We start from the raw sequence: 15,319 nt of genomic DNA on the forward strand, positions 1-15,319 counted from the left end.
GGGCGCCGGCGCGCGCGCGTTATTTTTGGCGCCCGCAGCGGCGCGTGTGCCGGGGCGTGTTTTCCTTCCCCAGGTGCCGGCAGCCGGGGCGCCGCCGCCCAAGCTGACTCCTCTCTCTCCTCTCTCTCTCCGACCCCGGCAGGACCCCAGAGGTAATTCCGCCTGCACGACGTCCTCCGTGCGGGAGGCGAGCTCGCCGCACGCGCCACATCCCAATCAAGAAGAGAAAGAAAAAAAAAAGAAAGAAAGAAAAGAAAAAGCGGAAGAAGCGGCCGAGGCGGCGGCGGCGGCGAGGAGGAGGGGCCGCGCGCGGCGGCCCGAGGCGGCGGCGGGGACGCGGGGACGCGGCTTTGTGCAGGCGGGTCGTGGGGCGCCCATGGCGGAGTGTGGCCGGGGCGCCGCAGGCGGGGCCCTGCCCACCTCCCCGGGCCCGGCCCTCGGCGCCAAGGGCGCCCTGAAAGCGGGAGCCGGGGAAGGCGGCGGTGGCGGCGGGGGAGGTCGCCTCGGCCACGGGCGGGCGCGCTATGACAGCGGCGGGGTTTCCAACGGAGACTGCAGCCTCGGCGTGTCCGGGGACGAAGCCCGGGCCAGCCCTGCCAGGGGACCTCGAGGCGTGGCGCTCGCGCGGACTCCTAGCCCGGCCGCCGGTCCGGTCCCCAGGGACAGCAAGCCGGGCGGCCTGCCCCGCCGGAGCAGCATCATCAAGGTAGGTAGGAGACCCGCGCGCGTCCTTGGGCTCGCTTTCCCCGCCCCGGGGAAGCGGTGGCGGAAGGAGGCAATGCAAAGTGAGCCCGCTGCGAGGGGGAAGCAAGGGTGCAGGGGTGTTTGGAGTGCTGGAGCAGGGATTGGAAAGCCGATAGCATTGGGAAAGAATGGAGAGGCGATCCAGAGTGTGCATGAGAGCTGTGCTCTGACATCCCCAGAGCAACTTGGGGCTGTCACCTCTCTCCAGATTGACTTGGAATTAAATGGCCTTCTACCTGCCTGGGGTAGGACAGGCTTTTCAGAGGCAGCTTAGCCTGGTGGCACACTCCCTGTAAGGTTTCTTTTGTATGGTAAAGGACAGGGATCATGTGAAAATATTTTCTTAAAACCTCAGGCAATGAACATAATATTATTTAATAGATTTCTTCTAATCTACTTTGTAATTTGGTTGCCCCTTGCAAGTGACTTGGAGGATGTAAAATAGCCTCCTTCGGTTACCCGGAGAAAGGGAACATAAACACAGATTTCCTCTTTTTTAGCCTCCAAAGCTCTGAGAGATTACAGTTCCGCACAATTTAATTCTTTCCTAGCTGCTATAAGCAGGCCTCCAGATCAGCAAGTTCCTTTAGAATGGTTTTGCTTGTTTTTGTTTTTGTTTTTTTTTTCCCCCATGGTGCTATTTAGAAAGCCACCAGTTGTTTTGTGAATTTTAAATTTCAAGAGGTGACATTAAGAGTCTGTGGTGGTTTCCTTCAAATACTCCAGGGTAGTTGCAACATAAAAATATTTCTTGTGACACCAAGTGGAAAAAGAAAGTTGATAAGCTAAGAAAAGTAGAGCCTTGAGCCAGATCAACACATTTGGCTTGCTCAAATATGGAACCGATATGGAATGTTGCTTTTTGAGAAACAAGGGGGTTTGGGGACAGGGCAGTGGGTACCGTCTGGTGCTAACCCATCGTTTTTGTGGCTGACAACCCTTAGGAGACAGGTTAGAGTGTGCTAACAGTACAGAGTTGGCACTGGTGGTGTTTGAAAGTCAGAGATGCTCAGGTACTGAGTGCCTCTGTGTTACAATCATCTGCACCCATCTAGTGAAATAGACCGCTTTGGTGCTGTGTAAGAGGCTGTTGTGAAACTGCATCTAGCCTTGTCATTTGCTTGCTCAGTGTTTGTGTGGACAGGGCACAGCTGAAGGGCTTAAAGATCAAGTACATTGCTTGTCTTTAAAGATCAAGCCTATCGCCTAACTTTTAAACCAAGGAAAGTCGTGTCTTTTTTTTTTTTTTTTTGCTGCTTGTGTAGCTTTTAGTGCTGTGTCTTTTCTTCTAATATGTAGTTTTGTTTCCATGAAAGTTGTTTTCAAGTATTGATCCTATTTTATTTGCAGAGCTATGCAATATTTCTGTTTTTATTGGTTAAATATTTGTGGTGAATTTGCATTGGGATATTAATAAAATTTTTATGTGAAGGTTTTAGAGAATATACCGGTTTGTGAAATTTTAACAACCTTTCCCCCCAAGGATTTTTGGTGGCCTGTTTTCACATTTAAAAGGCTAGAATTTATTAGCATCCATCGTAGGATTCACAGGGAAGCATAGTGGAAAGCACCGTGTTGATCCCTCAAGAAAGAAGTATGACTTGCCTGTTTGTGACCTAAAAAATTAAGACTGAGTATCATTTCTGTAGAAGGATATGGAAAAATGGTGAATTTTTCAGAAATTCATTCATGGTTCATTCATTCATCATTCATGGTAGTGCTGTGTATATTGAATTCTGAGTTTCAAAGTTATATTTCATTTTTCTTTATTCCTTAATGAAGCCAATTAACTTTTTATTCACCATTATATCCCTAGATGCACAATGCTAGGATCATAGTAGGTGCTCAATAAATTACTTACTGTTGGGGCCAAGGAATGCTAAGGAAGCATGTGTTTTCTCTTAAGTTTTGCTGGTTTCTGAAACAGGTAGTTTTAGATTTACCAGTCATAGCTTGGTATGACTGGTACCACATAAGACAACTTGACGGATTACCCTTTCTGGCCATTATCTTCAACTTATCTTTGTCTTAACCATTCTTGAAAATCATAGAAGTAGTGTTGAAAATTGATTGCACCTGCAGTATAGCAAAAAAAAAAAAAAAGTCCCTCTAGATATGTTATGTTTCTCTACGGATTGATGTCTTTAAACATCTAGATTTTAGGATTTTAGTGTTGTGTTTTCTAAAGGTGCATTGTACAGCATGAAGATAACATCTTAATAGAATAAAGGAGTCTTTTGATTTAGTATCAAAGTCCATAAAGCAATGAATACTGAACAGGAGGTATCTTGAATGGTATCATATGAATGGCGGAAACTATATTGCACTTTTTAAAAGAAATAGCAAGAGTGCTTAAGCAGAGCCCATGGGCAAAGGTCATAGTGGAGTTTCTCTTTTGTTTCTTGTGCTCTTTCTAGAGAAGGGATTAAGGAGTCAGTGTGGTCAGGTGTTCTGGAGCAGATGAGTAAGCCAACTGTGGTAAGACAGCAGCTGCTCAGTGAGCCTGGCTGAAGAGCAGAGGGCAGTTAGTGTTTATGGGCTTGTGTTGTTTGAAATGTCAGCCTCAGGTTTCTTTCCTGTCTTCCATTTTCTTTGCAATCTTCACATCCTGTTAGGTAAGAAGCGCAGGATCAAGGGGGGTCTAGGGCCTAAATGTGGTAACTGATGGGTAAAGAAGAAAGGCTCAATATTAACTTGAGTGACATTCAGAAATACACTGTAAGCTGACCAGAACTCTATGTATTTAAGATAATTTCTTCGGTGTCTCGTCTGTTTTATAAATAGCAATGAGCAAGAATTTGAAAAGCTGTATTTGTTTCTGTCATAGTAGGTGCACAGATCTATACTAAAAGACCACCTCAATGATGGTAGCAATCCTGATGAAAATCGGAAGCGTTGTAAAATGTTTTCAGATACTTTGGAATGATAGAGAAGTCATGGAAAGCACCAGCAACTATTTCTAGGTTTCTTTAACTTACTGAAAATACCAGTGTGTTCTTGAGATCATCTGAAAATGCACACTACTGGAGTTTTAGGGACGGACTTATGTTAGTCCTCTTTAGTAATCTAGTCAATGAAAACACCACTTTCATTTTCTCTTTCCGCAAGTCACTTGGTCACACTGCTCAATACAGTCTACTTTATTTCCAAATAGATCATTTGGTGAATGTTTTCAGATGGCCACTCGCTTTTAAAATACATAGTTTATTCTTTAATCACAATGTAAAATAGCACTTAGGGCCTTAGATTTATTTTGTTTTATTTTAGAAATAAATATATCAAAATGACCATATTAACTTGGATGGTTCGTTTTAATCAGAATGAATTAAATACTTTGCTTTTAAAAGGGTGCTATGATTACGGTCACTCCTGGTGTCGATTTTATGAGCTATGACAAATTTATGAAATTTCCTAGTCACTGCCATAGTCAAGCCACAGAGCAGGTTGACCTGCTCTGCTCACCCCATCCCCAGATTGTTGTCATCCCCCGCTCTCATCACCAGCTACATGGCAGCTGTAAATGTTGGGCCCCTGTCCCTACTTAGCATGCACAGCTATTGCAGTACCTGACATTCAGATGAAGTAACAGTAACCGCTGCTTAGTAAACTCTCACTGTGGGCAGGACATGGGAAAAGCGTGCTGCTTACCCTAGTGTGTCACCCACAGAGGAAGGAGGCAGGCAGAGTGCAGAGAGGTTAACAGCGTATCTGAGGTGCTGGAGCTGTGTGCAGTGCATCTCTTGACTGAGCTGTGTTCCAGTATTCTTTAAGTTACTCCATCCATATACACTGACTGTGTAAGTAAGGGAGCTTTGCTGCCCTGAGATACCAGATTTGAGTTTTCTCTTTTAAATGTGCTGGGTGTTGGAGTAGGACAAAATCCTGTCTCTGCTGGCAGAAGTAGTTGACAGACAACATACCCGGGCAGCTGTTTCATCACTTGTCATAAGTACTTGTTGGCTAGGCCTTCCAGCTTCACAGTGACTTCTTTCTTAACATAGGTATTGTATAATGGGTATTGTATAATGCCGAGTAGAAAAAGTAGTTTTACTATCTTTATATCAACATATAAATATAGTCTTACTATCTTTATATTAACATGTATACTGAGCTCCCAAGCATGGAGAACACCAGACATTTTATTCCTGTTACACATATTCAAGCAAAATAGTAAAAACATACCTGAAGCATTATACTGGAACATGGTTTAAGTGGGCTTTTTACAGGCAAAAACTGGCATTGGCTAGTTTTGCCCTGATACCATACAGTACTCTGACTGTTTTTGCATTAGAACTTAATATCTGCTTTCAACTCTAAATGTTTGTCTTTCTTTTCTCTTCCCTTTCTCATACAAGGAGAAACAAAGGCAACTGCATGCCAGGCACTTAGGAACTGGGTCACAAACTGAATTGTCTGAATAGATAGGCAGATCCTAGAGACCCTGTAGATCAGAAAATCTCACAGCCAATCAGCAGCTCTGCACCTTGCTTTGTGCTAATGCATTTACAGCCAATAACTGCTGAAAGGGCAGAGCAGGACTGATTGCTTCAGTCTAGAGAGCTTAAGTCTTGATTCAATTTCTCAATGTAATCAGAATGCATTGGTTTTATACACCAACATTTCTTGCCTGCCCTCTGCTTTTCCTTCTCCTTTTAATCCTTCTATTTGATTTGCATTTTAAAGGCATGAAGGCAGATGATGGGAAATTGCTTTATTAGTTGATTGTATCAGTCATTGAAGTTATTATCTTAGAATGTTCTCTTTCCGTATCAGCTTACTTTCTTCTGTAGTGCTCTGTGCCCTCTGCAAGGGCTTTAAATGATACTGCTTTGTTTTTTAATGACTGAGTTGTCAAATTTGATTTTCCAACAGATATGGCAATATTATTTGTACTTGAATTGCAGATACAAGATGAACATTGGTAGTCAAATAACTTACCTTTTCTTTACAAGTTTTAGATGATACTGCTCTTCAACTGAGAGACCTCTGTATCAGTTCTGCTACTCTTTTGTCCTTTCTTAGTGAGATCCAAGCGTTTTCACCAGTAGGCCATTCCAATGGAAGCAATTATTAATATATGTTGAAACTATGTAAGCCACCTGACCATTTTTTTTCTACCGATAATAATGAATCAGGAAATTGTGTTTGGCACAAAAAGTATGTCATAACTCAAACCCAAGCTAGAGCTGCTGGAGAACTTTGGGGTTCTTAAAGCATAAAATTAATTTTATTGGTCTGGCAGTGGGTGAGTTCAGGCTGCTGGTAAGACGCTTTGCTCCTGTGTACTCTACAATGTCAAAGCAAGGCAGGCATCTGGGTTCTCTGGCCTCTAGCACTCTAGGATTTGTTAGGTAAAATGTATTCTAGGGAACCCTCTCAGCTTGCCTGCTTGGCACTTGTTTGGGTTATTCATAAGGCAGAATACCGAAGTTAAATGAGAGGCTCTTGAGTTACCCGGCTCCCCTGCACCCTTTTACTTAGCTTTGTGTATCCTGTATCTCTGATGAGTAGGATAAGGACCCTCGTAGCTCTGCTAGGATCCTGTGCTAGGATGCTGTGCTGGGATGCTGTGCTAGGATGCTGTGCTAGGATCCTGTGCTAGGATGCTGTGCTAGGATGCTGTGCTAGGATGCTGTGCTAGGATCCTGTGCTGGGATGCTGTGCTGGGATGCTGTGCTGGGATGCTGTGCTAGGACACTGTGCTAGGATGCTATGCTAGGATGCTGTGCTAGGTTGCTGTGCTAGGATGCTGTGCTAGGACACTGTGCTAGGATGCTGTGCTGGGATGCTGTGCTAGGATCCTGTGCTAGGATGCTGTGCTAGGATGCTGTGCTAGGATGCTGTGCTAGGATGCTGTGCTAGGATGCTGTGCTAGGATGCTGTGCTAGGATGCTGTGCTAGGATGCTGTGCTAGGATCCTGTGCTAGGATGCTGTGCTAGGATCCTGTGCTAGGATGCTGTGCTAGGATCCTGTGCTAAGGTCCTGTGCTAGGATGCTATGATAGGATGCTGTGCTAGGATGCTGTGCTAGGATCCTGTGCTAGGATGCTGTGCTGAGATCCTGTGCTAGGATGCTGTGCTAGGATGCTGTGCTGGGATGCTGTGCTAGGATCCTGTGCTGGGATCCTGTGCTAGGATCCTGTGCTGGGATCCTGTGCTAGGATCCTGTGCTGGGATGCTGTGCTAGGATGCTGTGCTAGGATGCTGTGCTGGGATGCTGTGCTAGGATCCTGTGCTAGGATGCTGTGCTAGGATGCTGTGCTGGGATCCTGTGCTAGGATCCTGTGCTGGGATGCTGTGCTAGGATGCTGTGCTAGGATCCTGTGCTAGGTTGCTGTGCTAGGATACTGTGCTAGGGTCCTGTGCTAGGATCCTGTGCTAGGATCCTGTGCTAGGATCCTGTGCTGGGATGCTGTGCTAGGTTGCTGTACTAGGATGCTGTGCTGGGATCCTGTGCTAGGATGCTGTTCTAGGATGCTGTGCTAGGTTGCTGTGCTAGGATGCTGTGCTAGGGTCCTGTGCTAGGATGCTGTGCTAGGTTGCTGTGCTAGGATCCTGTGCTAGGATGCTGTGCTGGGATCCTGTGCTAGGATGCTGTGCTAGGGTCCTGTGCTAGGATCCTGTGCTGGGATCCTGTGCTAGGATGCTGTGCTAGGATGCTGTGCTGGGATGCTGTGCTAGGATGCTGTGCTGGGATGCTGTGCTAGGATCCTGTGCTAGGATGCTGTGCTGGGATGCTGTGCTAGGATCCTGTGCTAGGATGCTGTGCTGGGATGCTGTGCTAGGATCCTGTGCTAGGATGCTGTGCTAGGATGCTGTGCTAGGGTCCTGTGCTAGGACACTGTGCTAGGATGCTGTGCTAGGATGCTGTGCTAATACGCTGTGCTATGATGCTGTGCTAGGATCCTGTGCTAGAATCCTGTGAGATGATGTGTGCTCACTGTGTGGTAGGCATTTGGAATGCCATGTGCATGATCTAGAATGTTTTTTTTTCCTCCCCTTTCACATTGAAGACCATTTGAAACAAGCTGGTTCCTTCAGGTTCACTGGAATTAGAATTCACTGGTATTTCCATGCCAATTTTGGAAGATTTATCTTTCAACACATAGAAAAGTGCTGAGAAACTTTATAGGCAGATGATCTGGAAAGTGATGCATTTCGCTGATTTTCTGAATCCCATATTTTAGTACAGTTGAAAATGTGTAAGCAGCCACAGCTGGTCTTGGTTGGCTCAGGGAAATCCAGGTTTTTATTTTTTGTCACTACAAAATTGTTAATAGTGTCTCTTCATTTTCAAAAGTGTCCCACTTGGGTGACCCATTACTACCTCTCCAGGAACTTTGTGGAATGCCTTCAACATCAAAGCTTAGGCTTTGTGTTGGTCCCGCTGTTTTCTCTGCTTGGGATGTTTTTCTCCTTCTGAGCCATGCCTAGGATGCTTTTTGGCTAGATGTCCTAGGATGAAGTGTTTGTTTTTCTGCCCTTCAGTGCCAGCTCTTCTTGCACTTCCATCCTGCTCTGCATCTCTACCCCATGGGTATCTATGTCTTATCTACTCCCTGAGCTTAAGAAAAAGTTCAATGTCTTCTGCAAAGTGTGTGTCTACAAACAAAAGATTATATATGTGTGTGTAGTTACATACATATATATATATACACATATGTATGTGTGAGTTATTTATATGAATGGGAGTTAGTAAGTTTTGATGACTGACAACCCAGTTTAATGAAGAGATTGTTAGATTTAACTCCGAGTGGTTCTGATTGGAGTGGGCTTTGTTCTTCAGTAAGAACTTTTATCGTGCACTTAGTTTTGAACATAATCAGAAGAAAATACCTTCGTATAAAGTTGGGCTTGGGAACTTCATTACTTCCAGAACTGTTCTGCGTGAGGTCAAATGATCTGTCCCTTTCGTGTTCCTGTGTGTTAGAGCAGACCTTTACACTTTTATGTTTTGGTCTCAGAGTTTAAAAAGCATAGCTGGAGAGTGTTATTGTTTGTTAAAGCATTCACTCTCTTCTCTGGTATTTGGGTTTTTAAAAGTGACTTATATAGTTTTTGTTCAGCTTTTGTTTCTTTTTAAGGTGTTAAGTTACTTAAACTTTTATTATCATTGTTATTGGAGTGTGAAATGTACTTAATGGGAGTGCTGTGGGATTAGTAATAAACAGGACCCTAGGCGCCTACAGTCCTGATATGCAGAGTGTCCCAGTGAGAATCTCTTTTATTTTGTTATCTAATGATGGAAATTCAGTCTTTCGTTGTAATGGACAGATTAGGTAAAGAAGAAACATGTTCTGTAGTGGTCATTTCACACACCTCTCAGAAGAGCTTGTAAGCAGATACGATCCCCTTTTCAGGCTAGGCCCTTTCCAAAGCAGGGCCACAGAATTTACATGGGGCAAAGAAAGCCATCACTTAGACCAAATTTGTCTGCCCTGAAAGTCCATTTTAAAAAACTTATTCTTTTTTTATTCCTATTTGCCCAAACCATTCTGGCTTCTTAATCGTAGAAGTTTCCACCAGTTTTGAAATGACGACAGGTTTCTAATTATAACAGCACGGCTTCTTAAGAAGAAGCTACATGTCCTAACAATGTGAATCTAGAGCTGCAGTCCTACTGGAGCACCCCAAGCTCTGTCTGATCCATAAGCCACTTTTCTTGACCGTGGAGTCAGTACTGGGGCATCTTCTTGTAGTGTGCTAAATATACTGAGTTGAAAGTTGCAGGTGTTAACATCCCCCAAACTAAGCAGCTGGATTTAAAATAAATCAAGAATGAAGATTCATGGTATTTTCAGAATGGAAAATGATCACATAAAATTCTGTCATTATAGATATACAAGGCCATACTGATTACTAAGTATATTTAGCTCTTGGCTATGGTTGAATTAATTTATTTGCATAGCAGTATAACAGAATTGGGAAATGTGTTATGTAATACTGAGTATGTGGCTATTAATAGAACAAAATGTGGTCTTACAGATAGCATTTTTTTGTGGATTTTTTTCTGATGTAGACAGCCTCATATATACACTCAACTCATGCATTCCTATACTGTTTATAAATAGTAAAGATTGAGCGCTAAGTCAACCAAACAGTATAAAAGAGGTAGGTTGATATGGGTCCAGTCTGTCTCATGAGAGTATGAGACGGGTAGCAGGTGAATGATCACCAAGGGTTTTTATGAGTACAGCTTATCAACCTTTAGTTGCTTCTTACCAATCAGTGGGGTCGCAGAGGGATAAAGTGGCTGTGGCAGCTACCATTAGGATCAAGCTGCATGACTGGTCCCTGTGGTCCCCTTCCTTTTATCTTTCATCCCCCTTTAAACTTTCTCAACCTGTGTCATAGTAGTTGGGATTTTAAAGGTTATTTTATATTTTAATGTTTAAGAGAATCATTCAAGTGCTCTAAGTTTGGGGATAGTGAAATAATAGTATTAAGTCTGTATTTTTGGAGCATTTGATAGTTTGTTATATGTTGTTTTAAAGTGTTCATTGCTTGTATATAGTCTTTCATAAATAATTTTATGTTTATTATAAATACTAACCCCTTTCATAGGACATATTTAAGTTTGCTGTAATAGATAATGTCAAACAATTTTTTCCAGCTAGTATTTTACAAGTTAAATAGGTTAAATATTTCTGTTTACTAAAATATACATAATTGTTATTTTTAGTAGGCTTGATTTTTTTTTCTTCTTTCATAACCATTTTCATGGTTGTGTAATGAGTGGAACCATGGCTTTCTGGTTGAATATCTTGGTGACTGACTGTGACACTGAGAACCTTGGTGACTGTGACACTGAGAACCTTGTCATATTTCTTGATCATTTGGATGTTGTCTTTGTAAAAAACGCTGGTTTGACTCCTTTGCCTGCTGGAAAAATTGTTTTTTATAAAAATTAATTTGTATGACCTCATTATTTTCTGGATGTGAGATATGAATGTGATATAGTACGAAAATATGTTGTCCTGGATACGGCTCGCTTCTTCATTGGCCTGAGAGTTGTCTTGTAATGAGAAAGAATTATAATTTTAGTGAAGCCAAATGTATTAACATTTTCCGTTGATTTTTGTGTCCTGTTTTAAAGAAATCTCTTCTTAAGACAATGAAGATTTTCATTTATTTACTTTTGGAAACTTTACCTTTTTGTTTTTTATGTGGAATCAATGTGTGTGTGTGTGTTTGTGTGTGTGTGTGTATTCCCTATGTAATCTCTCTATATAAAATCTCTCTATCTATATATAGATAGATAGAGGTAGGTAGATATCTAAAATTTTCCATTTCAGATAGGTAGACAGGTCAAGATTTTCTTTTAATATAAACATATGATCCTTCAGTACTATTTATTTGAAAATAGAATCTTTTATTCATGAACTATATTGCCTTTTTTTTGATAAATCAAGTGACTAGTTCTGTGTGGGTTTGTCTATGAATTGGAGCATGGAGAACGCCTTGCCAGAGCAATCATTTTTACAGAGAACTGATTTGACAGTGGAACCAGCACTATTCCTGGAAAGAGGTGACTAGACCTTTCAACCTTTGCTGAAACAAGTCTTTACATTTCCTTTAATCAAAGAATCTTGTGCTCAAATGACACAGCTTACATATAGTAAATGCTGTTTACTTAAAGGAGGTTACATAGTGATGCTTGCCAAGCAGGTGTTTGCTTGTCCAGCTGATTTATATTGGAAGGGACAGACCAGACTGGTGGTACTGTAGTGTGCTCATTATGGGGGGCTCACAGGCCGAGTTCATACCTCACAATGAATGAACATAACTCCTGGCCTGTTTATAAATCACTAAGTGTATTTCATAAATCACAAAGCAGGAATTTCAGTTAGTGTCTGTTCCTATGCTCAGTTATGTGGTGTGGACTTTGACCGCTCAGCTTGCGCCCTTTATTGTCATTAGTCCTGCTTATTCTATTTGGATAACACACACGCACACACACACACACACACACACACACGTGTGTGTGCGTGTGTGTGTGTGTGTGTGTGTGTGTGTGTGTATAAAATCATTACTGTATCTCTGGGATGGAGGTGGCTTGATCATGATGTGTTCTTGAATTTAATTTGCAAATATTTTATTGAGAATTTTTGCATCCATGTTCAAAACAGACATTGGTCTATACTTTTTTTGTTGAGCCTTTGGTTTTGGTGTGGAATAATATGAATTTCATAAAAGAAATTAGAGTATGTTTCTTCCTTTCGTACATTAGCTCGAGGAATACTGTTAATTCTTCACTGTAGGTCTAGTAGCATTCTGTACTGAATCCATCTAGCTCTGGACTGATTTTACTTGGGAGATTTTAAATTATGATTTCTATCTTATTGTTTATTAAGGGCCTATTTAAATCACTTATTATGTCTTGATTTAACTCTGGTAAGTTGTATATATCTAGATGTTAATCTATTTCTTTTAGATTTTTCCAATTTGGTGGGATATAGATGTTAAAAGTATGTTTTTATGATTCTCTGAGTTTCATCAGTGTCTATTTTAATATCTTTTTTATCTCTGACTTATTAATTTGGATTATTTTCTCTTTCTTTTGGTTAATTTGGCTAAAGGTTTATCAATCTTCTTAATCTTTTCAAAGTACTGATTCATTTTTTCTTTAAAGTACTGTTTTCTTTGTCTCTGTTTTAGGAATTTCAGCTCTGATTTTGATTATCACTTCTCATCCACTCTTTTTGGTTCTTATCTTGCTGGGCCATCCGCTGCACCGCTAAGTTATAATTTGAGATCTCTATTTTTGATGTAAGAACCTATTGCTGTAAACTTTCCTCTTAGGGCTGTGTTTATTGTGGCCATTGATTTTGATATATTTCATTTTCATGCAAACTCTAGGAATTTTTAAAATCTCTATCTTAATTCCTTCACCTAATCTCAGTTTATTAGTGTCTTATTTAGCTCCTGTGAATTTGTGTACATTGTTTTATCTTTCTGTGGTTGATATCCATCTTTTGCACAGTGCTTCAATAGGATATGGAATGTAATTTCAGTGTTCCTGTATTTATTGAGGCTCACTTTGTGTCCTAAAATGTGGACTATTTTGGAGAAATTTCTCTGAGCTACTGAGAACATGTGTTTATTATTTAGTGTTTGGATGGGATGTTCTTAGATATGTATCTATCTATGGCCACTAACCAAGCTCTACAGAAGATATTAAAGAAAATACCTAGGTCTAAAGATAACGTTAAACAGACCCAAGAAGGCCAAAAGAACAAATAAGCAATTCTAGAACATTCAACCAAAAGAAGTTTAATAGAGGATCACAATGTACTGTTAGGTACATTTGATTTATGATGTTATCTAATTCAAGTTTGTCAATTTAGTTTCTTTTCTAGATTACTTGCTTATTAGTGAGAGTAGAATATTGGAATTACCCCTATTACTGTGTTGGTGTAAATTGTGGTTTTAAGTCTAATGGTCCGTGCGTGTGCGTGTGTGCGTGCGTGCGTGCGTGCTTGCGTGCGTGCGTGCGTGCGTGCGTGCGTGTGTGTGTGTGTGTGTGTGTGTCTGTGTGTAAAATTGGTGCTCCTGTGTTTGATACATTAGGGTTATCATAGCTTGTGGATTTTCCTTTAAGAGGATAAATTGTCCCTCCTTATCTCTTGCCCAGAAGTGGTTTGAAGTTGATTAGGTCAGGTATTTGAATAGCCTGCTTGTTTCTTTGTTCCATTTGCTTGGAATACCCTTTCTCAAACTTTTACCATAAGGGTGATACCTATCAGGGTGATGGGTTCTTTGAGTCAGCAAATAAATGTCTGACCTTTTCTTTCTGCCTCTTTATTAGGAACTAGAGACATTGATATTAGGAATTATTGAATATTGCATATTAATTCCTGTGATTTTGTTTTTTGTGATCCTCCATTAAACTTATTTAGGTTGAGTGTTCAAGAATTGCTTATTTGTTATTTTTGCCTTCTTGGGTCTGTTTAACATTATTTTTAGACCTAAATATTTTCTTCAATATCTTCTCTGTAGAGCTTGGTTAGTGGCCATAGATTTCCTAAATTCATTTTTTTATCATGGAAAGTTTTTCTTTCTCCTTCAACTGTTACCAGTATTTTGTTCAGGTTCTTAGACGACGACAACAACAACAACAACAACAACAACAACAGTGTGTGGTATTCCTGTATTCTCTTTAGCCTTGTTCTAGACAACCTCCTGACTTTTCTTGCCACATTTGTGACTGTATCTTGAAAGAGGATCACTGACTTCTTCATCTCCTCCTCTTTGAGGTCGTCCTTGACTATCTGCCATTGGTTGAGATCAGCAGGGCACTCTGCTGCAGTTAGCAGGCCTTTTCCTGTTCCATGGCTCATACCATGGGTATCGCTTCAGTTATGTGTGGCTTCACTGATGAGTTTTAAGTTGGTATCTTCAGCGTAGGTCCCCCCACACCCAGTCCTCTTTGGCACATTATTCCCAACACCTTACTTGCACAGAATCACACCCAGTCTTCCTTTCTTACCCCGTTGTCACCTTCGTGCAGTCTATTTCCAGTGTTAGTTTGGCAAACAGCACCACCATCCATCCTCCTTTCTCTTTGAAATATTCTTGGGAGTATATGTGTGTCGGAGGTATATGTTTGTATGTGTATGTGAATGTGTAGCTGGATGTGGAGGTCAGAGGTTGACATTAGCTCTCTTTCTTAGTCATATTCCGTCCACCTTTTTGGTTTTGAGAAGAGTTCTTTTTTGAACCTGCAGTGTGCCATTTCAGCTAGTCTGGCTTGTCTGGGGATCTACCTGTCTCCTCTGGGGTTACAGACACATGCCACTGAGTTCAGTTTTGGGGGAGGATATGTAAACCCTGGTCTTTATGCTGGTGTGACAAAACATGACCAACTGAGCCATTGCCCCAGCCCCCATGTTCATTTGTGTCCATTGAACTAGAGAGGATTTATTTATTTTTTTTAAAGACATTGATAAACTTAAATTATAGCTTATCGTTCAAAGAGATATGATCATTTCTGATTCTAATGCTTACTATGGTATGAATGTGTATTCCCCAAGGGCACTGAGGTCTTGGTCCTAGGATGGCAGTGTTGGGAAGTGATGGAATGTTTAGGAGGCGGAGCCTTGCTGAAATTCTTGAAATCATTGAGTGTGTGCCTCCTTAATAGGAATTATGGGACTGAATCCTCACCTTATTTGCTTCCCAGACATGAAGCTAACAGTTTGTTCTGTTAAATACTTCTATCCATTACCATCCAGTACACACACCAGAATCCCCAACTTCAAAACAATAAGCATATTTATATTAACTATCCCAGGTCTATTGTTATAATGATGAAATCTACTAATATACTGCTATTAAAATAAAATGAAAGATTCCTTGTAGCAAGAATTAGGTATAGCTTTAAAAATTTCAATTTAAAATGTTATGGAAGGAATCATGTAAGTATCTAGGTACTGATAGACCTCTACCCTCAACGTCTGTTAATCTTTGAGGAGCTTGTATCAGTTTCTGTGTACTGGTTCACTTAAAATCACAAAGCAAAATCTAGTTTGAATCCGCCTCAGAAACACTTGCTTCTTAGAAACAGTGTTAGAAA

The 15,319-nt window shown here is 41.2% G+C and overlaps 1 protein-coding gene across 1 annotated transcript in view; it reads left to right on the top strand.

Moving 5' to 3' along the window:
* Window positions 1–336: 336 nt before the first annotated feature.
* Window positions 337–15,319, top strand: part of Plcl2 (phospholipase C like 2) — a 173,165-nt gene continuing 158,182 nt past the window's right edge. Inside the window, exon 1 of the mRNA XM_034521861.2 lies at window positions 337–706. Coding sequence (XP_034377752.1) covers window positions 377–706 — 330 coding nt within the window. The 5' untranslated portion in view covers window positions 337–376. The remainder of the gene's footprint in view (window positions 707–15,319) is intronic.

The sequence above is a fragment of the Arvicanthis niloticus genome, chromosome 17 (genome assembly GCF_011762505.2).
Source record: "Arvicanthis niloticus isolate mArvNil1 chromosome 17, mArvNil1.pat.X, whole genome shotgun sequence".
Lineage (NCBI taxonomy): Eukaryota > Metazoa > Chordata > Mammalia > Rodentia > Muridae > Arvicanthis > Arvicanthis niloticus.